Source organism: Eretmochelys imbricata, chromosome 6 (genome assembly GCF_965152235.1).
Source record: "Eretmochelys imbricata isolate rEreImb1 chromosome 6, rEreImb1.hap1, whole genome shotgun sequence".
Classification (NCBI taxonomy): Eukaryota; Metazoa; Chordata; order Testudines; family Cheloniidae; genus Eretmochelys; species Eretmochelys imbricata.
In genome coordinates this window covers 47,559,588-47,586,561 of record NC_135577.1, presented here as the reverse complement: position 1 = coordinate 47,586,561, position 26,974 = coordinate 47,559,588, and the positions used below count along the sequence as shown (strand labels likewise).

Sequence of the window (26,974 nt, the reverse complement as noted above, 5' to 3'; positions counted from 1 at the left end):
GTGTCTTCATTAGAAAATGAGGTTGTGTTAGAACATGACATTGGGGGGTCATGATGAGAAGCACAGTTCTGCAGTCAGTGCAGACAGGGATGAATCGTATCTAATGTTAATCAGTTGGTAGTAGGTAATCCTCTAATTTTCTAGTGAAGAGAAACCCTTGGGCGCACACAATGTTTCATTTTTAGGCCCTGCTCCTGCAGTGTGATGTGCATAGGCACTTGGGTCCACCTGTAAATGAATTGTTCAAAGCTGATCTCACTTCCAAGCACATTGTCCTTGTGGTTATTGTAGAATGCCCACTTGTTGCTGTGGGGTGAAAGTTATGTGAAGGATGTGAAAAGAAGGAGAGATTGGGGCAAAAGTGGCATAACTGGGGCTACTAAGCCAGTTTTACCTCGTATCTTCTACAACAGCATGCTAGTTAAAATGGTGGTTGTCGTTGAGGGATGGGCATGGCAGGGATTAAAGTTAGCCTTTGCCATCAGTCTGTGCCTTTGATTATATAAATCTCGTTACCTCATTAAAATATGTAGAGCTGAATTCTCTGAGTTCACTGAGTCGGGTGGAGTGGATTTGCGTAGGGGTAAGTTAGGGCAGAAGTTAGCCCAATGAATGGGACACGTTACCCAGCTACACAAAGTGAAATGTTAAATGAGAGCTTCAGGCTGTTTGGATTTTGTTTGATCAAAATGCTCTTTGCTCTCATGGCCACAACATTTATGTATTTTAATTAGAGATGATTCAGAACTATAATACTCAACACACTGGGGTAGAACAAAAATACCAGATACTATTGGTAATGGTTACCAGCTTGGCATCCAAATAGCTATCCAAAAGGTACTCAGATCTGAAGCTTGGCGAGATTTCCTGAAGTGAAATCTAAAGGGCCGATTGTGGGGGAGGAGAGGGGGTGATGGCAGATGTGGCAGGATGCCTGGTTTCTGTTCCTGGCTCCTAGACAAGCTGCCTCAGTTTACATGTGGAAAGGCAAAGGTAATACTTCCCTGCTCCTTTGGGATGCTGTGAGACTCAACTAACATTTGTAAAGCACATGCAGATCCTCAGATAAAATAGCAATGCATTACATGTGCAAACTATTATACATTTCCATGTTTTATATTGATAGAGAGCACCCTGCACTCTTTTTCAGACATATTACAACACATCAGTTCTTCTCTCTTCACCACTGTTAATTATTTCCTAATTTTGAAAAGGGCCAAATATTTTTAAGTTTTTGCCCTTGGCTGCTCCTGAGCAGTTGCCATTGAAGTCAGCTCCTGTTGAAGTCAATGGAAACCACTGATGCATCCATCTCATGTCGCAGGGAAGAGTTGAGTTAAATAACTCCGAGTCAAACAGGGCAAGCTTTATAAAGAGACGTTCATAATTTTCAAATTTGAGGCACAAGAGGTGAGCAGCTTTTACCTTTGCCTTTCTCCAACAGCATCCTAGTTAAAATAGTGGAAGGCGAGGGAATAGCTGAACGCTTCTTTTTTTTTTTTTTTTTTTTTGGCTGAGCCTGTTGGCAATTGGCGCTAAAACAGCGCGAAAGACAGTGCCAGACGTTGTTTATGAAGTGGAGTGATTGCATATTGCTCTGCGCCAAAAGAAAGCATTGAAATGACAGGACTCTTTCATTACATTCCCCTGTTTTGACTTATTTGAAGATGAATTGAATTCCCACATGATTTCTCTTGAGAAGCTCAACAGTGAGGCCTGTTTATAAGATTTGTATTGCCACTTTGTGGTGAGTTTTATTTTTATGGAAACACATAAAAGGAATCTAACAGAAAAAAGAACAAATTCTAGTAAAGCAGCAGCCTCATGGGCTATCGGAGGGTTGTGTGGGCAAAGCACAGAACTGAGGGTCAGGCCCAGGGTTTTATTGCTGGCTTTGCTACAGACTTCCTGGCTGTGTCTGGCCGTTTTTTCTGAACGGTTTCCCACCATTACTAACGTTAGTATAGCTGCAGCAGTTGTCAGAGGTGGTGCTAGCCACTGGGGGGCCTTAAGCAGGAACATTTTTGGGGGGGCCATCTGTACACAATACATACTAAAAAAAAAATGGAATAAGGGGCTCCCTGGAGCTGCTCGGGGCCCTAAGCAATTGCTTAGTCTGCTTATGCCTTGCGCCGGCTCTGAGAATTGTAGCAGCAGAGGGAGCGCTAGTGCAGCCTGGGCTACAGGTGGCATTTCGGTGTTCTTAGCCCCATATTGTGTACACTTGATCATAGCAGGTCTGCAACAACACTGCAGTAAAAGCACGCTTGGGATGACACCTTGTCTACGCTAGTGCTCTCCTAGTTGCTGTGCCAGCGTTAGTAATAGTGGGTGGGAGGAAAAGGCTTGTGTATTTCTAAGGCTCCACTTGGACCATGGGCAAGTCATTTAGGCCCACGTTTTCAATAGAGGCCTTTAATTTTCGGATGTTGCAATTTTGGGATGCCCAACTTTAAGCTCCTAAAGTTTTAGACATCTCAATACCTTGCCAAGAGCAGTATCCACACCACTCATGATTTGCATGGTTTTTAGGTGCTCAGCATTTTCTTCACTTTCTGTTCATGACTCTGATCTTGCATCTGGCTCCACAATGGGGCCTCTATGTGTTCTCATGGAAACCTAAGTGGGCTCTACGCAGGCAAATCTGACCGTGTGGGGTTGGTTGCCGAATCAAGCCCCGAATGGATGTCTGCAGACAGTGATGGGCCAACAGATGTGGGGTAATGTGACAGAGTGCAAGGAGTGAACAGGTGAGATGACACTCTGAACACTTTGGATGCTAATTAATTCCCACAGAGGAAGCTGATTGGGGTGATTAAATAATCAGGCTGATGGGCTGGGTGCGATAAAGATTCAATTAGCCCATCAGGCCAAGTCTGATAAAGAGTCAAAGGATGGAAGTGGGGAAGAAAAAGTGGAACAGGGCTATCTGAGCTCAGTCACACAGAGACCTAAGGTCCTGAGAGGGCCAAATCACTGTAGATGTTGTGAATAGATGGTTGCACTGGGACTATAGTAGTACTAGAGGAGGGAAGTTGAAATAAAGTCACTGAATGCACACCTAATGGGGTTGGTGCAGTTTTTGCAGGGAAGAAGACAGGAGCAGATGCACTTCCTGTTACACATGGGGGCTTGTCTGGGATCATGATGTCCCCATTGGTGGTGACAGAGGACCAGATGGGGGAAGTTTGTGCCAAGAATTAGAATTCTGGCAATGGAGCAGACCTTACAATGGTTGGTGGAGCAACAAAAAGAGATTCAGAAGGCTATGCATTCATTCCAGAAATTCTACAAGTGGAATGACAGTCGCTCCTTGCATGGCAGGTTGAGCAGCGGAATAGCCTGCAAGAGTTCATAAAGTAACAGGCACAAGGGCAGCAGAACTGATATACAGGCTGGTGAGTCCTGCGCAGGGAACAGCAGCTGGACGTGGGGTAAGCCTGTGTAAGATGGGCCCAGCAGAATACCGCAATGTATTTTTACTAACTTCTGAGAGGGTAGCAATGGGAGCTGGATGGGATAAGGGATCGCGGGCCCTCTGCGTGGCACCCTATTTGTCCAGGGAAGGCAGCCTGTATGGCCCTGAGCAAGGAACAGGTTTTGATCTATGATAGGATAAAAGCAGCCAACCTGGACAGGGTTGACCTTTTGGTTGAAAAATACCTCCAAAATTTTGGGCCACTAGATGGACTGAAGGTGTGCAACTCAAGACAGTCATGCAAAAATGATCAGACTGGGCAACATATATCGGCTAAGTACGCACATCTGAAGTGCGGGGGAAATAAGGCATGATGATATTGGAACGATTTCTGCAGAGCCTCCCTGACAGCGCGCACATTTGGGTCTGGAGGTACCAGCCAACAACCCTGGAGGAAGCGGTAATCTTGCAGAAGAGCTTGTGGATGCAGACTTTCCCAGGAAAGAATTCCAGACATTTCAGGGACTGAACTCGGAAAGAAGGGGGGCAATTTGGCCATACCCAGGACAATTGAAAGGGAAAAGGAGGAGACGAGGGGAACTCCTTTGGGTAGCTGGGGAATGGTTTGCTTCCAGTGTGGGCAGCTGGGAGATATGAAATGGGGCTGCCCGGTTATGGAATGTGGGCTCTCAAGATTTTGTGGGTGGTCTAAAATTATTGGAGATGGGCAGAAAAAGAAAATGCCTGTCATCCCTGTAAAAGTGGGGAGGAGGTATCAGGGGCTGGTGGATACTGTCTCAGGATGCACACTCATCTGGAGGGATTTGGTGGAGTTGCTGCAGTTTCTGCAGGAATGAAGACGGGTGGAGAGGTACACCCTGTTACAGGTACCAATGAGCACTGGCTCAATCTGGCACCTGGACTCCAAACTGCTAAGCCGAAAGCATTTACAATTGTCATTTTGCTCATGATTTTGAAGCATTTGTACTAACATACTTATAGCATAGATAAGCGCTTATGCAAAGGAGACCTAGGTTTTATAGGATCTTAGTTTAGAATAATTAGAAATGGAAAAGATCTATTAGGTCAAATCTACTTCTCCTGACCCTCCTCTTAGTACAATATTGATATTGTAGTAGTTGTTGTTGTTGTTAATAATAAATGACATTCTGACATACAATATAGCAAATATTAGCTTCTGAAATTTAGTCAAGAGTCAAAGCTAAGAGACCCTGGCTTTCATTAGCACTAAAAATAAATGGCCCTTTACCTCTTACATTTTCTTGGCATTTTATTTATGCAGGGCATTATCACGACACTAATTTAACCATACATTCCTTTATTAAATCCAAAGGCTGAATAATATTTATACTATTGCTCTAAACATGTCTTTAAAAGCCTAAATATTAAGCAATTTACTACTACCAAACAGTAACAAAACATTTATAAGCGTTTGGTCAAAATACTTACAAACGGGCTAACCCCAGTTGTGCTTAGACCCATATTGGTCAGTTCCAACACGGTCAGGCAGGTATTAGCAAGGAACCCTTTTAAAAAGTTTACTTTTTTATACCTTTTTAACCAAGTGATGTCTTTGCCAGATTGGACCTTAGCTAAGGCCAGATTGAAGGAGTTTTTTATATAGCCAATTGTGTACTTCACCTGGTATCCAAATAAATGTTTTCTATTTCTATTACTTTAGCTCAAACCTTAAATGAGATCACACTGGTATTTTGAAGGGTCACTATAAGTTTAACACAACAGTTCTTCTTTCTCATGATCTTACTCTTTTTGGTCATACGTTTTGGGCTTATTGCTCATGCTAATATTCCAATTCAATTTAAAATCATAGTTCACTCCTATCTATATTTCTACACATTTATTCCCTCAGCTAGTCTCCTTGACTTCATTGAGGCTGGTTTTATATGGACTCCTCACAGGAGTAGGGTGCAGTGTCCATGATTTGCACTGGCAGAGGTGGGAACAACATCTTCATTTGTGCATTTATTCTAACAGCGCTTTAAATTGGCATGATGTATTTTTGAACTCCAGACAATTGCTTGCTTTACACTTCAGTGACACCTTTCTCCATGAACTTGTACTCTTCATACCAAGCAGGTTGGCATTGCACCAAGCAGGAGCTTTTGATGATGAAATAAATCTGTCTTCAGCTCTTGTTACACGATCTGCTTGCTGAACTCAGAGATTTTTAAATTAAAAAAAGAAAGCCATGCTTGGTTATTTCCTTGCAATCACTTGTTTTTCATTAGTACTTGTGCAACATAATCCAATCAAAGCCTTGCATTCCATGTGCTCTGCACAGACATTTATTCTCCACTTGTTTAGATTATGGATGCATGATTGGTAAGGAGCAGTTTAAGGCTTCACTCGTTAATTGAATCATCTGCATAATCCCCATCAGTGTATTTTGGAACACACAAAGATGCCAGAGCTGGGTGAAATACTGCACAAACTATGTGCTTGAAGTTTTAAATGAATTCTTTTGATGCTCTTTGTCTTTGTTTCTTGGCGAGAGCATAGCAAAGGAGTTTATTCTGTGAAATGTTCATCAACACAACTGCCTCAGGATATTTGTAGAAAGTAAATTTTGATTTGTAATTGTGAACATTTCTATCTGAGCATCTCATACTCATTAATGGATTTTATTGTTACAATACTCCTGTGTGTAAGGAAATAGCCACAATTTAGGGTTGGGGAATTGAGGCATGGGGTAGGTTGTGACTTGCTCAAGGTCACACAAGAACTGTGTGGTTGAACTGGGAACTGAGCCCTTGTCTCCTGAGTCCCAGTCCAGTCCCAGTTCCTAGAATATCCTGCCTCTTTTTATGGGAAACTTGATACTAATATATATGATCATCCGATCAAAGAAGAGAAACATACTATGTGATCTGTGTGTCCAGTGTACTGTGCTTGACTTCTGAATTGCTAGTATTGAATGCTTGAAGCAATATTTGTAGCAGTGTGTTTCTGAGTGATCCAGAGGCTGAAGTAAGATTTATGGAAGGACTTCAAACATATTTGTTGAGGCTGGGGCCACAGGCCGTTTTGAAAAGAGAAAGGGGCTAAAATGAATATCTGAACTGATCGCTGCAAATGGTTCACTGAGCTCTACTAGACTGGCAACTAGATATTAATATAAAACAATGAGGGCCAAATACACTTTTACATAAGTACAACTCCCACTCATGGTCCCCATTCAGCAAGATATATAAGCAAGTGAATAGTCCCTGTGCCTACTATGAAAGTAAGATTATATACCTACTTTTGTGGTTCTGCAGTACTGTAAGAGAAGCACTGGAGAAGTTACACTGAAATGGTGAACTAAAATTGCTCCTAATAACGGTAGAAACAAAATGAAGAGAAATGAAGAACAGAAGTGATCAAGTGAGAGGGGAGCATTAACCATCAGGAACTATGGAAAGGAGAGCGCTCATTTTTCTTGCTTTCATAGTCCAAGGGAAATCAGACAAACTTTCTATACTTTCATCCTTTGTAAATTTGTGTTTTTCTCTAAATATAACTTTTCTTCAATACCATTTTTATCCTCTTCTTCACTCCTCCCTTTTTATATGTTACCATGAGTGGAGTTTTAGCTCTTTTCATATCTAATGCTCAAGTCCTAAAAGAAGTAGTGCCAGAAGGCACCTATGTCACTATCATTCGTAAGAGAGAGTACCAGAGATACCAGACATTCTGGCTTCATCCCCCTCTCCACATCATGCACATTGTATTAACTGCTGTAGGAGTACAAGTAAGGAGGAATGTTAAGTTTGTATAATTTAAATGGGAGAGGCCCTTTATTCTGCTTCATCAAATGAAATAAGCCAAATGTGAAATACGCATCGTAGCAGAGAACTTAGCCTCGGCCTCAAAATTTTTCACTTCTTGTCACTCAGAAAAGGACAAAAAGTGGCACATTTAATTCTGTTTTGCAGTGGGGTGTGTTTTTATTCTTTTTGGATGAATAATTAATAGATGGGGCAACGTTTTAACGAGATGCGGGTTTCTAGTAGAAAACATCTGTTACTGAGCTCAGGCAATCTGCTTAGTGGTAAACAGGTGTGCTGAATGGTAGTGACAAGTCACTGAGTGCCAGATCCTCAGCTGGCGTAAATTGAGTTAGCACCACTGAGCAGAAGCCTGGAAATGAGAGTTATGCCAGTTTACCACAGTAGAGGATCTTGCTCAATACAAATTAGACACAAAGCACTTTACTGCGTATAGAGAACTGGTGTAACAAATGAGGAGAACCGGCTGCCTTAGGATGCAGATCGTCATTTACTTCAGATCAGTGGAGCGATGACAATTTACATTAGCTGAGGATATGCCCTATGGTTTTAACATAGTCTGTCTGATTCTGATCTCACTTTCCACAGTGTAAATCAATACTAATTACATTGAAGACAATCTATTAACACCAGTGTGCGGGTATAGATTTATGGAGATTTGGTCAACCTTTAGCTTGACTGGCTGGTATCCATCCCTGGCCCTCAAAGGTTCTGGAACTCATGTTGCTTATTGAAAGAAATGATCAATATATCATCAGTTTGCCTCCAAAAACGAATAGAATCCTTGCCTGAGTACCAGTTATGGGAGGACTATATGGCCAGTTCTGTTGACTGCTAGGGGCATCACAGAATTGTTTCTGTTATCTATCCTGGCACTTCTTAGTTCTGAACTCTGACTTCTGCAGAAGAAACACTTGAACCACACAGGTTTCCAGTCTAAACAAATCAAATTAAAATGTAGTGGGTTAATATCAAATCATCATATTAATTAGACAATTAGTGGGTCTGTATTGATATTTCAAGACATTTGAGGTAAAGGGTCAATCCACTGACAACATCTCAACCATCTTATAAAAGTCCCAACTCAAATGTAATTAAAAAATGCAAAACTAGCAAAAAGTTGAAACTGAAATCAAAGGAAAACATCAATCATGTATTCACAAAGCCATGCACATAAAGGAACAGTTCCTGTTTTCAGACAGATGCTTATAAATTTCTCTTATATTTTGGTACTCAGTGGCTCAACTTTGAACAGCCTTTTTAACAAACAATGTTTGCATGAAAGGTCACACTTGAACTCAGTCAGGGCAAAAATCTTTGCCTCCAAAAAAAAAAAAAAAATCACAATTTTGGCTTTCCCTTTTTATATACAGGCCTGTCTGCCCCACAAGCACAACATGCGATCTGAATCAGGGCCCCTGTATGCAGAGTGTTTGAGATCATGGTGTAAATTAAGTTTTTTTTTTTTTTTTTTTTTTTTTTTTTTTTTTACAGTTGTCAGGTGGTGGATGAGTCAATTGACAAAGGTCATCATCAAGGGGGTGGAAGGACAAATAAATATAGAAATTTCAGACAACATCATAGATCTGCAGCTGGCCAACAAAAGGGTTTTTGTGTCATTATATTAATAATGATTTTTGAAACATACTGTATATTTAATCTGTATGTACAATTTCAATTTGTTGTAATTTTTAGGGAGTAAATAACTTATTAGAATTGTGTTCTACACAATATTTGCCCATTATACTGTATGGTTAGAACATCTATTGAAATTTTGAATTGACAAATCAGAGAGTTTGTTACTATAATTAGACACAAGGGAGATCACAATAGTTGTTTTGCAGACTGCAGCCAGTCACTCACCTCTAACTGTATTTGCATTTGTTGTTTACAGGCTTGCAAAGATTTTGTGAAGATATAGAGATGATGATTGGATTTCAGCCGAGTAAATTCTGGAGAGTCTGTTGGGCATTTGTGACCCCGACTATTTTAACTGTAAGGCAAAGAATTTTCTGAATGTCTCCTGCTCAGTCAGATTTTTTTTTTGTTTATAAAACCAACTCTTTCCCAAAGACAATAATTATATCTCAAAAATATATACCCAGCAATCGTGTATGTAGTGTGTGTGTGTGTGTGTGTGCATTATATAATATATATAAATATAAAAAACAATACATACATACCTATATACAGTGATGAGCTGCCAAAATCTTAACAACGGGTTCCCTCCTCACCCCACGAGGGGCTCGTTGCCCACCCCCGCCCCCCGGGACTCCTGCCCCATCCACCCCCCTTCCCTGTCCCATGACTGCCCCCAGAACCGGGCAGGATGGTCTCATATGCCATCATAGTTGACGCCCACCCCACCCCTAAGAGCCAAAGGTACCTGCCAGAGGGCGAGGTTGGGAGTCCCGGAGGTGCTTACCTGGAGCAGCTCCCAGGAGGCATCCAGCAGGTCCCTCTGGCTTCTAGGGGCGGGGGAGTGTAGCTGGGGGGGAGTGGCCACTCGCCCATTAATCACATCAAAACTGGCGCCTTGGGTGCCGACTCCCTTGGGTGCTCTGGGGCTGGAGCATCCACGGGGAAAATTGATGGGTGCAGAGCACCCACTGGCAGCTCCCCACCCTGCGCCTGGCCCCAGATCACCTCCGCTCTGCCTCCGCCTCCTCCCCTAAAAGCACCACCCCGCTCTGCTTCTCCGCGCCCCCCCCCCCCCGCCCCCAGCTTCCCACGAATCAGCTGTTCGGCAGGAAGCCGGGGCAGGCTGAGAAGCAGGCAGCGGCTTCCCGCTCAGGCCCAGGGAGGCGGAGGTGAGCTGGGGCAGGGAGTGGTTCCCCTGCACGCCCCTCCACCCCGGGATACCTGCTGCCGCGCAGGTGGCCCTGCTTGCACGCCCCCCGCCCCTGCTCACCTGCGCATCCCTGGGCCTGAGCGGGAAGCCGCTGCCTGCTTCTCAGTCTGCCCCAGCTTCCCGCGCGAACAGCTGATTCGCGGGAAGCCTGGGGGGGAGAGAAGGCGGAGGTGGGCTGGGGATGGGGCGGGGAGCTGCTGGTGGGTGCTCTGCACCCACCAAATTTTCCCCTTGGGTGCTCCAGGGCTGGAGCACCCGTGGAGGTGGCACCTAAGGCGCCACTTTTGCCCGGTTACATTTAGAAGCTCTTTTACAACCGGTTGTCCCTCGCGGAATAACCAGTTCTAAAAGGGCTTCTAAAGTTAACAACCGGTTCTAGCGAACCAGTGCGAACCGGCTCCAGTTCACCTCTGCCTATATACATATATATTTGTCTATATGATTCTACAGTGTTCTCACACATTGACTTCTAGAGGAATTTTGGGTGTGTTAGGACTCGAGCTGATCCTGTAAGTCCAGATTCAGCAAAGCACTTAATCACATGCATAATACCCATGGAAATAGATATTAAATGTGTAAAAGCTAAGCACATGCTTAAGTGCTTTATTTATTTCAATTTTTAAAATACCTCCATAGGCACCCATCCAATGCTATGCTGAATAGGGATGGACTTAAGCTTGAGTTTAAAGTTAAGCACTTAGTTAAGTGAATTACTCAATTGGGGCCTCAGTGTGTGATCCAGTTCTCCTGTGGTGGTAGTGGGAGTATGCACATCTTTCTCTAGGAGTGATAGTGGGGCATAACTATTTCTTACCTAGTGTTAGGATTGGTTTCTCTTCGCACTTAGCGGGACCAATAACAAATGCTCTGTTCTACTTGAAGCTATGTCATTGTGCCAAACAAATTCCGTTCTAGTGAAGTTTGCTTTTCTGCATGCTGGTTCTGAACTGCACAGCCACCATACAGAGCACCATAAACAGAGAGTAGACTTTGTTTCTTTATCTTTCTAACACTGGAGCAAAAGAAGGTTAGCTACCTAGTTATTAAAAGCAATGCTTCACAGTGCCAGTAAGTGGCACTGTATGCTAGTAGTTTGGTTGTGATGTCTCTAATGAAACTTAAGTTGATATTTTGGGGGGGCAAAATCCATATATTTTTTCTGCTGCTGTCAAGGGCAGTGTAGAAATTGGATTATCTTGTATGGCGGTAATTTTTTAATAGGAATATATAAGAAAATTATATTTAGTTTTATAACTCCATAGCAAAAATGTGGATGATATTACTAATTCCCTTTTATTCTTTACTATAATTTTAGATTTGCATTTGATTAAAAAATTACACAAAGGCTCTAAATTTTAAAATCAGTAAAGCAATGTTTTTCATTGGCTAGAGTCAAAATAGGGGATCCATGTGCTTGTGTAGCCTGGGATCTGAATCCCTAGCACACCTCATTCCCTTTTGAATTTGGCCATAGTGTTGTATTTTCTTTACATCTGGTAAGCATTGGCACTGGAATGAGAGAACCTGTCTGTGATTCTAAAATTTCTGGTTTACTGCTGAGCTAAACCAAGATTGAAGAATGGACAGCAGTCAAGGACCAGGACCAGGAATTGAATCTTGGTCTCCCTTATGGTCTCTTACCACACATTGGAAGAAAACCATGAGGCCACCTCAAGCTCCTATTTTCGACTGAGCTACAAGAATGGCAAAATAGAACGTCTAGAGATAAATTTATAGTAGTAAATGATTTTATATTAATCAGTCATGCTACAATCATTATGCAATAGAAAAAGAGCACAGAAAACAAAGCAGTATCTCTTCCTATTGTGGTCTTCTGTAATACTAATATTTGATGTATCTGAATGTTTTAAGATTAGAGTTTAAATTACTTCATGTCTCCAGAAATAAAACTGACCATTTTTATATGCTCCTTCACATAGCTATATTGCTATAAATCTTCTGTGTGCAATTATTGTGCACATAGGCACAGTTACTGAATTATGTACAAATGTAAGCAGATGTATTGCTATTTATACCGTAAGTGAATGGAGTAACTTAACATAATTATATTAGGAAACACTGCCAATAGACTGTGTTATAAAGCTTATTACCCTAGGGACAAGATTCTAATCTTAATTCTGAAGATGTAAACCTAAGGTAAATCCATTGATTTCAGTGGAATTATGCTGGCTTTACACTGGTGAAACTGAGATCAGAATGTGGTCCTAAACTTCCAGAAGCATTATTGATTATCACATAGTTTCTCTCTGTCTCATATATATAGAGTCTGCACACATCTCTGATTATACTCCTTTACTGAAAGTGTGTATGTAAATCATAGTGTGTGTGTTGCTTATTAAAATATATTTTCTTTTTGTTTTCAGTTTATTCTTTGCTTCAGTTTTTACCAGTGGGAACCAATGACCTATGGAGCTTACCATTATCCAGGCTGGTCGATGGTGCTTGGGTGGCTGATGCTGGCCTGCTCTGTTGTTTGGATCCCTATTATGTTTGTGATAAAAATGCACCTAGCCCCCGGCAAATTTATTGAGGTAATTCTTGAACATCCCACCCTCTTAAAAATGTAGTCACAGAAGATTTTTTTTTGTAATTTACACTGATTCAGGTGTTGGGAATTGTTGACTGTTTGTTAGAAAACTTTTTTTATTGCAGTATGAAGTGCAGGTGCTCAGTTGGTTGAAATGCACACCTACTGCTCCCCTATTCCTCAATAAAATGCTACTAAAATGCTACATAGGCTTGATCCTGTGAGGACTGAAAGAGCTCAGACCCTCAGAGGATTAGGCCCTAAAATGTTGCCAGTTGTAGTTGACTTACTTGTTGGTCTTTCTGCTGTTTGGTTGGTCTCAGATCTGCCTCTTGTGGAAGCGGAATGGAACTAGAAAGCAGCAGGTACTAGGGAGCCATAAGGAGTTTAAGGCACTAGAAAGTTTCAGATACTAGAAGGCATCAGGTTAGACTGCTCTATAGAGAATCATGCAACAGGAAGCATCAGTCCTTAGAAGACATCAGACACTAGGTATCATCCAGACATATCACCCTGGATGTCCTGCTCGCAGTTCAAGCTACATATGGTGAAAATGAACTCATCTTTCCACTCAAACCTTTTTGCTTCCTCCTTGCGTTGAAAACACCCTAACCCTCCCTGTCACACAGACTTATGACTGCTGTGTTTTGGGGTGTTTTTCAGGGTGCTGCTGATTCTCCTTCTCTTAAATTCAACTCTTCCCTATAGCACCTCTGGTTAATATGCTTGGACCTTCCCTGGCTGCCTCCCATCTTGGTTTCCACAACCTCCCCTTCACTTGCATTCCAATTTCCCATCTTGCTTGCCTCTAATCCTTTCACAACCATATGGCTAAAGCCATCTCCCATGCTAACTACTTTGACTGTATCGCCCCTTCACAGGCTTTCTCCCACCATTTGAATCAGTTCAATGCTCTCATCCTCACCCTTGACTCTCACTCTGCCCTGACCTATGAACCTGCATTCATTTCACGCCACTCCCTTCTTTTCATGTTGCCTCTCCCCTGGTCTCCTCTCCCTTTCCTCTTCATGCATTCTTCCACACTACCCCCTATTGCCCTATTCTCCCTCCTTATTCTAATGCAACAGGGACCCACACACTCCTCCTTCCAAAGCCGTCTTTGCAGCTGACCTCTGCAAAACCCAGAGAGAGAGAGAGGGGCTGTGGAAAGCAGAAAAAAAATAGAAACGTCCTCTTGGTCCTTCCATGTGTCAGACCATCCATGCCACAGGGCAAGGACCACATCATCCCCTGTTTTGTACAGAACGAAGGTGCTTGATGTTCCGTGCTGGAAAACCCATCAGGCTATAGAATGCATCTGGCACTAGACAGCCATATGGCTTGTCAGACTGTAGAGGGCACTGGAGTGCATCAGGCTAGAAAGAACATAGCATGTAACAAGTGAAACAAAGAAGTTAAATTTACTCGTTTGCCTGTGTCCAACTCTGATCTAGTATCAGAGCTGTGGGCCTAAGTTGGAAAAGAGCAGTATGCAAACTGGTGCTCCTTTTTACAAGGCCATGACCCAGTTTCCCTCACTGAGATTTAGCACTCTGCTTCTGGCTTCCTAATTTATCCAGTTGGCACTGGAATTATTTATTGCCTCATAGAGCAGGGCACGCTCCCTAGTGTCCTTTAACCAGAGCACCTAAGGAAATGCAAAAAGTCATATCTTGGACTTTTATAAAGGAGGAAAGGGTTTAGCTGGTTATTTCAGCTTTAACGCAGTATTTCCTGAACCATTCAGTCTGTTGCATAAATTTATTATGGTTGATTTGGGAGGTAAAGGTTGCAAACTGGTAATTAAGCAGAGATTAAAATAACTGATATAGAGACTTGATTCACTTTAATAGGTAATAAACATATAATTGTTCCCTCTTAAACCATCAGAAATACGGTTTCTTTCCTTTTTTATATATAAATGCTCCAACCAAATTATATCTTCAATAAAGAGATCAGCGGAAAGATTAGCAAGATATTCATTGTTGGTAATTTTGCCAGGTTAATCTACTATTTTTTTTTTTTTTTTTTTTTGGCCAGAGAGAAATGATATATTTTGTCATCAGCTAATTAAAATCTTCGCTCACTCATAGCAATGTATTACTTTTTGGTCATTTGTATACTTTTGGGAAATATGCTAAGCAAAAATCCAATTATTTTGATACAGCTACCCACTGCTTAGACGATTGGGCTAAGTAATTGAGCACGTTCGTTAGTGAGTGAGTTTAGCAATCTGTGGGAGTGGTTCTGAGTTCCCTTCATATGGCATGGGGGGAGAATATATAATTAAAATCTGAGCATTTTATCTATTAATCTTGCAAATTTGTGCAAAACAAACACTGAGCAGCGGAGCATTTTAATATCCCCTTGCAGGATATTGTCAATAATTTCAGATCAACCTAACCTAGTTTCCTCCATTGAATTGTAATTCTGCTCTATAATTTTAAGAGATTTTTTTTTTCTCTCCTACGCTGTGCAGAGGCTCAAGCTGGTCTGCTCTCCACAGCCTGACTGGGGCCCATTTTTGGCTAAACACCGTGGTGAACGTTACAAGAATATGATTGATCCACTGGGAACTTCCTCCCTTGGACTTAAACTGCCAGTGAAAGATTTAGAATTGGGAACCCAGTGCTAGTAATTCCTATACTGGTGGCAATAATATGTACAGCCTTTTACATTTTTCTTTTATTAGTTTCCCATTGTCTCCTTTGTTCTTTTTCACAAAGTGGTTGCTTAGAAAGTAGGACTTATTGTTGCATGCTGTAATGAAGAACTAGATGGCCACTTGAAGTATTGGGGTGTGGTTTTTTTCTTTTGTTTTTTTTTAGTGGTGCCCATGACTTCTTATTTCCACTGTGAAATAGCAACATGACGTCATGCAACTGGTCAAACTTTTTTCTTTTTTTTTTCTTTTTTTGGATGGTCATGCACAGCCCAACAGGAATGATTGCTGAGTTTAACCATTTAGATAGGGAAATGGTTCCTGCCGATTTAGGGCCAATTCTGCTCTGTTGCAACCCCTTTGACATGGGACTGAGAATTCCTTACCAGTGTAACTCAAAGGAGAGTTTGACCATTGGGAGGGCGTGGGAAGGACTGAGTGGATAATGTGGCTCGTTTGGCCAGATTCTGACCTCTGTAATACTGATGCAAATCCAGAGTGACACCACTGGCCCTGATGGAGTCACTCCAAATTTACACTGATAGCAGAATGTGGCCTGCAGAGTCTGCAAACAATCCTTCTATTAAATAAGTACTGATTACATTGAAGCCTTTCTGACTCAATCAAGGAGTTAACCTTTAAACACCATGCACTGGTATCTGATGCATGACATCAAAAAAGGAAGAGCTTAATGAGCCATTCAACACTTTTGAGGGGAAAAATACAAGCACATGTAAAAAGTATTTGAGATCAGGACTAAAGTTGTATTTGAGTCTGAAAGCTGGTTTGAAATAGTGCCATAATGAGGCAGATGGGCACCACTATTTTAATTAATTTCATGCATTTCCATTAATAATTTGATATGTCTTTTTCATTAAAAATGTCAGTTACACTGAGTATCTAAACCTCCACTTCATTGGCAAACTGCACACATAAGTACAAACCCAGTTTTATTCACTTCATCCAAGTATTCTGAACTATCTTTGCTATCTTCACTTTTGTTTAAAACCTCCCGTAAAGAAGCCATCATATAATTTGTGCCTAATTTTATATTTTTACAGTAGAAGATGTATTCTAGTTTCCACATGACAACAGTTATTAGAATTTAGCTGTGCTGTTCAACTTTGTGATTCCCCTATTTGTTCTCTTATAAACTTCTTTATATAACTTGTAGCTATATTCTTCTCTTTCAGCCAAAGGGGAAATAACTGAACCCCTATTTCTGTCTCTCTCTATAGTGTGTGTATGTATATATAGTAAGTAAATTCTTCAAGACAATATCCTCTTATAACAATCTGAGCTGTGCATAGTTTGCTTTTCTTAATTTTTTACTGTCAACCTTTTCATTAAAAACAATTAAATACAATAAAGTGATAAGATTGGATAGACAAAATTATAAGGAAGAGAATGCATAGTTTAGTAGATAGTAGTTTTAACATTGCATTGCAGTAGTACGTTCTCTCACTGCATTTTAGAAATCCAATATATGTATGGCAATATGAGTATTAGTCTTAAATATTTCTGCTACCTAATGGGCAGAGTAAAAACAGAGTTTTTTAAGAGTACCTTTAATGAACTAAATATAAATTACCCCAATTTATTGTAAAGTGCACTATAAAGAGGGAGAAAAATATGTCTTCAGTAAATTGGCAAAACTGCAACCTTTATTATGCTGTTGTATTCTATACATACATATGAGATTTTTTAAGAGTGATCAGTGTTCATGTAGTGTGTACTAGTGATGTTTTATGTCCCTATTAATATCTTATCAACCAGTGTATAGATATGGTGAGTTTAGAATAGTGTAGCCTGGGGTTTTTCCCCACTATTGTAGTAACTAATCTAAATGTAATTTCCTTTCGGGGGACTGTTTATATCATGTTCTTTTTTTGTGTTCACATTACAGGGTCTCAGGTAAATCTTCAGTTAAAATGTGTCTGTAGATGTGATGTTTTCATCCAGTTGAAGAAAACAAAAACTAGACCTTAATGTAACATTTTCAAAATAATTAATTTATTTTGTATGTAGATGTTAAAAAAAAAAATCATTTTGCTGAACTTTCTCTTTCGTGGGGCAAATAGTGTTGCCAGTTATTGACACTGCTAGGGATATTCAATTCTCAGGCAGTACACATGAAGCACAATCAAATATTTGTCGTTAAATGAAGTGGGAATAGATTTTGAAGCTTTGGCCCCTAAATCTGTATTATACTTTTTTCAGTTTGGTGTCTTTACTTCTTCCCCTATTATACAGAGCATTAAGATTGTGACCCTTCCACAAGCATCTCTGCCTTAAAACTGCACCAACTTGATTTGGCTTTGCCAGCTGATTCAACAGAGAGCTGCTATTCTAACTTGTTCTTGGTTTTATTTCCCTATGTGAGCAATGTTTGAGGAGCTACCCCTTTCTTGGCATAATGAAATTTCATAAATACATGATGTTAAAATTAGCCCCTTCAAGCCTCTCTGGCTGGGGAAAAAAGAAAACAGTCTCACATTAAATGAATTACCAGCCGTCTTCCCAACAAGTAGGGCGAAGAAGGGAGCCTAAATCAATCGGCGCCATCTATTGGGAATGGTGTGTTTTCACTAGGATGAATAATTCTTGGCCTCTTTTTTTACCCTTACTGGCTAAAACCTGAGCTTGATTTTTTTTTGGAGCCCAACCCAATTTATATTAATTACTGCAGTTGTGATTTTTTTTAAAAAAAAAATATGATCAGTGTTGCCATATTTGTGAGGAAATGGTGAGTTAGCCTAATAGCTGTGAATTCTTTTCACTTGCTGGCTTGTTTTTCAAAAGACACATTTGTTTGAACTGGGATTAACTAACTCTGTAAACTGCAACTGGTAACTTCCAGTGTGTGAGGATATCGCTTACTTCCTGTTTTAAAAGTGTAAAGATAAATCATTTGAAGGGACACTGTTAGGTTAACAATAAAATAAATAAATATAAATAAAACATTGCTAACTGTGTCATTAGTTAGGCTACTAAAAGGGGGAGGATATGAAAAATGTAATTTTTCATGATTTATGTCGTTGTACTGTGTGTGGTGTGTGTGTTTTTTTTTTTTTTGCACTTCACTCAGACTTTGGTCCTGCTCCCACTGAAGTCAATGGCACAGAATCAGGCTTTCAGCTGAAACACTGAAAATAGACAAGTTGGTATTTTTGTTTCTAGTCAGTTTCTGGTTTTCATGTGCCACTGTTTGGCTTGCAAAAACTGCAGGGGAAATTTTAAATAAAAAAAGGAAAAAAAAGAAAAGAAACCCGTTTTCAGTTTAACTAAAAAAGTGGAAATACTTCTGTTATGTTTTTAAAAAAGTTTTAAATTTATTTACCAAAACTAAAAGTTGAGATTAAATTACCCAGAAGTGTCCCTTTAAATGAAAAGTAATGTTACAGTTGGGGAAAGCACTTTATCATTGTCTAGTAAAGTTTGCACATACGGCATTTTCTAAACATGCAAGTATTTCAGTAACTGATTAAATATCAAAATATTTTAAAGTGAGGGGAAAAAGCCATATTTACATAAAGGTGACCTATTCACATGCAGGTCTATCAGTCTTGTAAGGAAAAAATAATCAAAACTGATGAGGATTGCCTCTATTGCAATTTTTTAAAAATGAGATTGAATTTTTGGACAAGCTAAGATGCACTCTTATATGCATTAAAATGATACTTAATGCAAATCTTTGCCATTTTCAAATTCTTTCGGGTTTTCCTAGTGTTTTTAAAGTGCAAGCAATGTACAAAATCTGTGTTTCAGTTAGACACAGCAGCACATTGTTTCCAAAAGAAGGGTTTAACAAAATGACCTTTAATTGAAAAAGACTTGGAATGTCTTTATACTAATGTTTCATTTGGGTCAAGTTATCCTTTTGTTAGGTTCTGCTCCATTGATTGTATAGATGTGCCTCAGCGCAGAAGATCATCGCATCCCATTTATTGTGGTTTCCTCTTGCTATTTCCAATTCATTTGTTTTATCACTGACCCTTTATTTGAATACACACAGTTATGTGGCTTATCTCTTGCTTGCTGTATTTTAACAGTTGCTTTTTCATGCAGACATTGATTTTTCTCTTATTTTGCATCTTTCTCTATTTTACAATCTCAATTTAAGAAAGACTGTTGTGGACTGTTGTTTTTCAGTTGCAGGCTGCACGGCTTTGGCATGCAATGCTCATGGGTATGAAGTGTTTTAGCTAGGTTTCCTCAAAGCTGCCACTAGGTCTGGTGGGTTTATGAGATGCTTGTTTCTTAGCTTGTAGTTCAACTTCCTGTAAATAATGTACTGTATTTGTGAAATGGCTGGAGCTTAGTATTCCAGGGGACTGACGCCATAGACTCAGAGGGAGAAAACCGTTTATGGTTTCTGCCTTTGTCACTTTCAGGCAGCCTATAACTAAAGAGAGACCGCTTTCTTGATGGGTTTAATTTAAAATGTGAGAGCTGGGCTGGACCTTATGGCTTGCATTATTATGATTTGCCCATCACGTTTTAAATACATCTTCAGGTAACCATTTGCCTTATAGGTGTATTTCATTGTTAGAAATATAATTAATGTTGACTAGAATATGTTATTGTCTGTAACCTATAGTATGTAGTGTACCTTGTGGGGCAGATCCTTAGCTGGTAAAAGTTGTCACAGCTCCATTGCAGTCAATAAGAGTTATGACAGTTTACACCAGATGAGGATCTGTGCCTGTGTCTTTTTGGCACTTTATTGTGGACCTATCACTGAATAGGTTAATTCTTAATTACTTGCGTAATGTCATATACTTACAGGCATTCTATAGGGGTACTGCTGCCTATGGATAAAGATATGTACCCTAATCAGGTTGTTGTATTTTTTCATTAGCTATACATGGAGAAAATATATTATGTTACAAAAGATGCATTATATATATCTTATATCGTGCATATTATATGCTGTACATTATTCATTTAAGAAGTCATTATTCTTGAGGCCCTACCTCAGATTTTGTATTTATGTGTACAAATGCAATTTATTGTATTATATATTTGCCTATTATATTCTGATGTTATAAATTAGAATTTATCCTATAATGTATGGGTTCTAAAAACACTAAATAAATGTCCAGTGTTTAAAAGAAAGAATTGTTAGTGTTATGTCTACTGAAAATAACCCCCTCCACCACAAACATCATTCTTATTTAACACACCGCCTTAAGGTATCTGCAGAATTGATCCGTTTGATTGTTAGAAACCTTGAGCAGCAACTGAAAACAGCTCTCCTGGGAAAGAGAGATATTGCACAGCTGCAGAAACAAATATCAATTAAATGGTTAGATTCTTAACTATTAAAAGACTCTGTAGCTTGTTGAATAATTAATTACTCATATAAGGACGAACTGGATTTGTTTAAATCCTTTTATTGCATCAAATCAATCATGCCAAAGATTTCTGAACCATGAAAAACAGAGGGTGCAAAGAGATTGATACTGAGAGATGGAGAGGAAAAGAGAGAGTAGAGTTTAATTGTAGAAGTGGAAGCTCCATGCTGGCTTTTTACAACATTTGTGTCTTTTGTTTTAAAATGTAAACCTGAGCTTTTCCAGTCCGGCTATTGCAATGTAAAGGTAGAAACATATAGTAATAAAAATACTGTAATGGATTGCCATTTACCAGCACTGTACTATTAAAATTATACCAATCCATTTTCACTAACAGTGGGGGAAAAATGCTTTTGACAAGCCATCCCCAAATACAAAGTTGCAATTAGACATCTAATCACTATACTGTTGCATGAGACTGACACAAACACGCTAATGAAATAAAACCAAAACATACATTTGCATTATGTTAAGGTTGTGAATGCGAGACATGTCAAGTGCCCAATCCTGAGAATTCCTGAGTGCCTGGGAACTTTTCAGCAATTCCCAGGACCAGCTCCCAAAAGATAGAACATACTGTATATGCTTTGTTCTGTCTGTAAACTACACTGTTGTGGGAAAGACAAAATTGGAACTGATGATAAAATAGTATAATACTCTATTTATAACATATATTTCATCTCCGAGCTCTGCATTATCATGAAGCATTGCAACCCTCCTGAGAGACAGGCAAATATCTCCATTTTACAGATGGGGAAACTGAGGCACGGAGGTTCTCTCCCCCCCCCCCCAAAGTGACACGTTATGTGTCAATATTAGACCCAATAATAGAACACCAGTGTTTTGGAAGTAATGACTGCTAGTTTTCTGCCCTCACCATTAGGAACCATTCCCTTCCAGCATTAACTTGTCTGAGTTTAGAGGACATAATGTTCCCTATTTTAGATTTTTGTTTACATGGATTTTTAGGTGAATTTATTTAAGTGATCTTTGAAGCTATGTATATGACAAATTATCATAAAATGTCCATATCCTATATTGAAATTGCAGTGGATGCATACATTTTAATGGGAACCAGTCCAATCTGGTAAGCAGGGGTCCTGTTAAAGTTTCCATGGCCAGAATTTAGACCAAAACCAGCCCTCCCTGATCCTTGGCATCTATCTGCTCCTGAAAACAAGGTTAAAATATAACATAACTGCAAGGTGAATCACCAACAACAAACTAAGAGTGCTGAGTACACATTTCTCTTTCACGCTGTGAAATTCCTCTGCTTTCTGCCTTGCTGGCTCATGAGAATGAAGATAACTGGCTAGGCCAATGTCACATACACAGGGACACACATGTGCCACCTACATGTATATGCCCATGGATAAAAACAAAGCTGCAAGGTCTAATTTTAGGCCTTACAAGTATCTTGAACATAATCTAACTTTGTATTTAGGCATTTTGAAAAGATTTTGGTATATGACAGTATTTTAGTAAACTGTTTATTTACTTGGTAATCTAGATTGCAAGGGCTTTTTCTGATCCATTATGGTCTATTATGTAAATCTTAATGTGGAGTCTCTTAACCTGTTGAACTGAAAATGAAGCTGTTGTGGTCCATCATGTCTGTTAGGCTGCAGGACCTATATGCCAAGAGCTATATTCGCCCTCAACTGGATGCCATGTCATATTTGCTCATCTGATTGTGGTGGTGATGCACTTTTGTGAGTGCAGATTGCAAAGCATATATACCCCCATACTGCTGCAACTAACAGATTTTCCATGATCTCAAGTGATAGAGGGCCTGTGCTCTATCTTCGATGCTGCATGCAAGGAGTTTAGCTGGCAACACTGCCGGCACATTTTTCAGATAACAATGATTATAATGAACAATTTTAATTTTTTTTTTACACTGATGATAATTCTTGGCACTTTTAAGCACCTTTCATCCAAGGAACCCAGATTGCCTTAAACCCTCTGAGGTAGTATAAAGGAAACACAAATCTTCTGAAATGCCACAAACTCTGTTGTAGAAAGGACTAGCAGTTACACACAGTCAGCCCCATCCCATAACAATTTAGTGAAGATGCATCCAGCATCCAGCTGGAACTACAAGGGGAATTATTGGTAAGTAGAATATTAATGTGAACTGAAAACTAGCTAGCCTGCCATAGTTAACAATGTACTCTTGCAAAAAGTACCATCAGATTGTTCATTGCTACAAATGTTCACGATTTAAATTTCTAAGTTTCATCTGAACCCACACTCTTCAGCAACTTACATTGCTCCTTGTAACCAGTCTGGGATGTTGGTCTAGAACTTATTTAGGGAAAAGTAGAGCTGACTGAAGGATGGCAGTCCCATGTTGCGGTAACTTGAGGTTTTTAAATTTGTTTTTGTTCTCTTTTAGGGGAAAATTACTTTAAAAATGTTTTTGCAAAAATGGAATTGTCAGTCAGTCTCTTCTGGGATTGAAACCTGGACTTTTATATTAAGTCCAGGTTTCAATCCCAGAAGAGACTGACTGAATTCCATTTTTGCAAAAACATTTTTATATAATATATATAAAAGTGCATCTCTCTGTCTGTCTCATGGTAATAGTCTGGGATGTGGAAGACATAGGTTCAATTCCCTGCTCTGCCTGACTCAGAACTGAGTTTTTCACCAGATTACAATGAAGTTCTGACCTACTCAAGAGAGAAGACTTGGTGCCAAACATATAATGTTAGAGGAAGTGTGAGAATGGTCTCTGGGGGATGCCATTTTCTCTAATCCCTATCTCCACTTCATCTATCTTGTTCCTTCACAACTGAACAAATTATGCTTCCATGCTGCTACTTCATGCCCCAGTCTGTTATCTACCAAAGAGATTCTATATATGTAACTGCACAGTTACCCGTTTCCCTAGAATCCACCCTGGTTAGAATCCCACCTACAGAATCATCTGCATCATTTCTTGTAGTACCTATGTATTCCTTGGAGGTTTCCCATCCCAATAATGACCTAGCCCAACATTGGTTAGAACTTTTCTACAACCAACCTGGTGCAATTATAACTAAAGTATGCTTTTAAACTGATTTAGATAAGCCACTGGAAACTCTTGTGTGCATCCTCTTACAGCGTTTATCTGTTTAAGCCTTAACTTAAACTGGCAAGGAATCAATTTAGGATAAAGTGATATGTTAGGTTTAAACTGATTTAAGAAGCTCTGGGATTTACACTGGTTTAACTATATGATGATATAAAGAATAAACCATCTTAAATACACACATTTAGTTAAACCCAGTGCAATTTTGTGTTTAGATAAACCAGACCTTAGTTTATGAGATCTGCCAAGATCAAAGCTGAAGTCATAATATGGCCCAGGTAATGTAATGCACTAGGGAATGAAACTGACCCATAATCCAAAGGGTAAAAGCTGTTCATAGTTCATGAGTTTACTGGGACACAGTAAAGGTTGGGTTTTTACCTGCTGTATAATTAACACCTTTTGCTGCTGTTGGTAGTTACATGGGATGAGATTATTGCCAGCAAAATAGAACCTCGAAAAAAGTCAGTATTTCTCTAAACCAAACCGTGTATTAGGGATTAAATTACAGAGAAACTTTTGGATAAACCACCATAGATTCCACAGTGTACAGCCCTTGCATAGAGTCAGGAATACCTGTTTTCTGAAGGTATATTCAGTGATCTTATTTCACAAATAACAAATCAACCCTGTTAGACTTTTCACTTACCCTGTTGATCACCAAAATAAAGGTACATGAATGCAAATATCCCCTTAAACAAAGCAGCATATATATTTTTCTTGGTGTCCTTGTGACTTAAACAGCTGAACAGAGTTTAAAAATTAAAATTCTGGACAAAACTGTTTCCTATGTCAACACCACTTATACCAAGCTTCCAGCTGAAAAGACACTGCCCATTACATAGATTTTTTTTTTCTGTTTTTACAAAGGAAATAGTGACTTGACTTGTATGCCAACAAAGCTAGAATAATATTTTCTGGGAGGTGGAAGGAGAATTAGTATGGCTTTGTATTCCCCAAGAATAGAAATCACCTTGTTTCTTAGTGTCTGATCCTGTTCCACTGAACTTCAATGGGAGCAAGATCTGATTTCTAAGTTTTCTGTCAGAATATTAAGCCCTGCTGTATCAGTGAAACACTATTAGGTAACCTTCATTCATGTGGTGTTATATATTTCTTGATATGAAAACATCCAAATGGGGGAGATGCAGACAAAAATTTTTTGTAGTTAGTTCTACTGTACAGTGTCTTTTTAAACATGCTGTCAAAAGCTTGTCAAAGGGAGGTTATCCCCATTTTAGACTGGGAGACAGAGCAGCGAAGTGACTTGACTAAGGAGATACAGGAAGCCAGCAGAAGATTCCCAAGCCCCCCTTCTTTCATCACTAAGACATTAGAAATAATGTAGGATCTGTTCATTTATCAGAAATAACATTTTCTGGTGTAAATTATTTGTATCAACAAATGGTAGACAAAGGCAAATTTTTTGTGAATGAGGAACAGTTAGGTGTAATGAATGTAATTTAAAGGGAAAATGTATAATACCTTAGACTCTGACCCTGTGTGAATGTATTGCTCAAAACCTGCCAATGTTTAAATGCAAGAAAAAGACTTGAAAGGAGGGACACAATAAAAACAGCAGGGTAGGAAGTTTCACCTATGTGGAATTTAATTTTTTAGATTGAACAACATATTCTGTCACCTCTCTTTTATGATTCTGTCTTTCCCATATAAATAATTTACAATAGCAAGACAAACAGCAGATTGGTGAATGGCAGAGACAAATGTGGATCTAAAGGCTCTGGGATTCCTGTCATCAGGAGGGGCAGTTGAGAGAGAGGTGAATGTCAGTGTGTGTGCCTCTTAATTTTGCATGAAATATTTTTGTTTTAATCAGTGTACAAAGCCCAGAATCAGGGTCAATGCTAAAAAACATCTTAAAGAAAATGATTAACATAGGAGTGCAGCAGATGGAGGTTATAACAACCCGTCCTCCCCACAGGCTACTTGTGCTTCCCACAACAAGACTTTTCTCAGTAGAAGGCAAATGGGCACCTTTTCTGTCAGTCTTGGGATGTGAGCCATAAGGAAACCTATCTTTCCTTTTCAGTGTGTGTGCGTGGCTGGGGAAGGACGGAGGAGGAGAGTAAACCCATACCCAAGGCTAGATGCTCTGGGAAGTTGCCTGCTGGGTCCTGAGGTTGCATGGAATGCCATTGTGTAAATGGGCTCTGGCACTCCATTTTATACCTTTTCCTTCTGGATACAGTAAGTGAGATTACATGGATGGTTCAAGTTTGAAGATGATTTGCCTTACAAGATCACCCACAGGGACTTCTTTATATGGGGCTCTTTGCAAACTTAGACCAGATGCTGAAAACACAGGTGCTGAGCTTTTACTACGGCCAATAATCCACTTTATTTCAGCTAGACTACTCATTATTATAAAGTTAAGCACCTGTGTGCTTGTAGGATGAAACCCCAGACTAAACAGACAGTCCCAGCTTTCAGCATCTATTCATGACAAAACACTTATGCCCACTATCTATTCATTACACTCCCAAGATTATCCCTCCTCATCACGCCCCCTTGACATAGGGGCGATTGGGGGGGAGGGGGGGGGAGGATATATCTTTAACAATGCAGGGAATGAACAATTGCAGCTGATTTTATTATATATATAAAATATGATCACATCCCCTCTGATTTCTCTAGCATCAAAGTGCTTGGCAGGCGCCTCTAGTGTAGTTTTGGCTTATTGTAGCCACGTGAGCGCCCAGTGCGCTGTGTACGAGGGAGGGCTAGTCCACGGAATAGGGATCAAGGCAGATCTCGGCAAAAAACAAACCCTTTTTGGATACTCGCCCCTGCTCCCGTGTACCGTTCTCCCAGCAATGCCTCTGCCTTTCTGGTTCTCAGCTTCTCCTTCGGGGGCGGGCTGATCCAATTGGCTCTGAGAGGGGGATCCGACCAGCACAGGCGACTCCAGGCTGTCTCTGCTAAAGGCAGGCAAATGAACCTGGGTGGAGGCGGGTCGCCAGGCAGAATGACGCTGACCCGAGATGCCATGGGAGGTGGGGCTTGAGCCGCCCAGCCCCCCAAGAAGGGGCTGGGTGAGTTGGGCAGCATCCCTGAGCGAGGCACATGGGCTGTTCCTGGGTAGCTGTACTGGCCGCTGGTGGAGCTGCTGCTCTCTCTCCCAAGCCTGCTAAAACAAGCTCTTCAAGTTTGGGGCTCTGCTCAAAAGAAACGGAAAGCGGGATTCCCCTGCCTCTCCGGGCTCTGCACGGGGCACGCAGCGGGGCCAGCACAG

At 40.1% G+C, this 26,974-nt stretch overlaps 1 protein-coding gene across 1 annotated transcript in view; it reads left to right on the top strand.

Moving 5' to 3' along the window:
- Positions 1 to 15,860, top strand: part of SLC6A5 (solute carrier family 6 member 5) — a 44,491-nt gene extending 28,631 nt beyond the window's left edge. The window contains exons 11-13 of the mRNA XM_077820142.1: positions 9,122 to 9,222; positions 12,463 to 12,630; positions 15,106 to 15,860. Of these exons, the coding sequence (XP_077676268.1) occupies positions 9,122 to 9,222; positions 12,463 to 12,630; positions 15,106 to 15,261 (425 nt within the window). The 3' untranslated portion in view covers positions 15,262 to 15,860. The remainder of the gene's footprint in view (positions 1 to 9,121; positions 9,223 to 12,462; positions 12,631 to 15,105) is intronic.
- Positions 15,861 to 26,974: the final 11,114 nt, after the last annotated feature.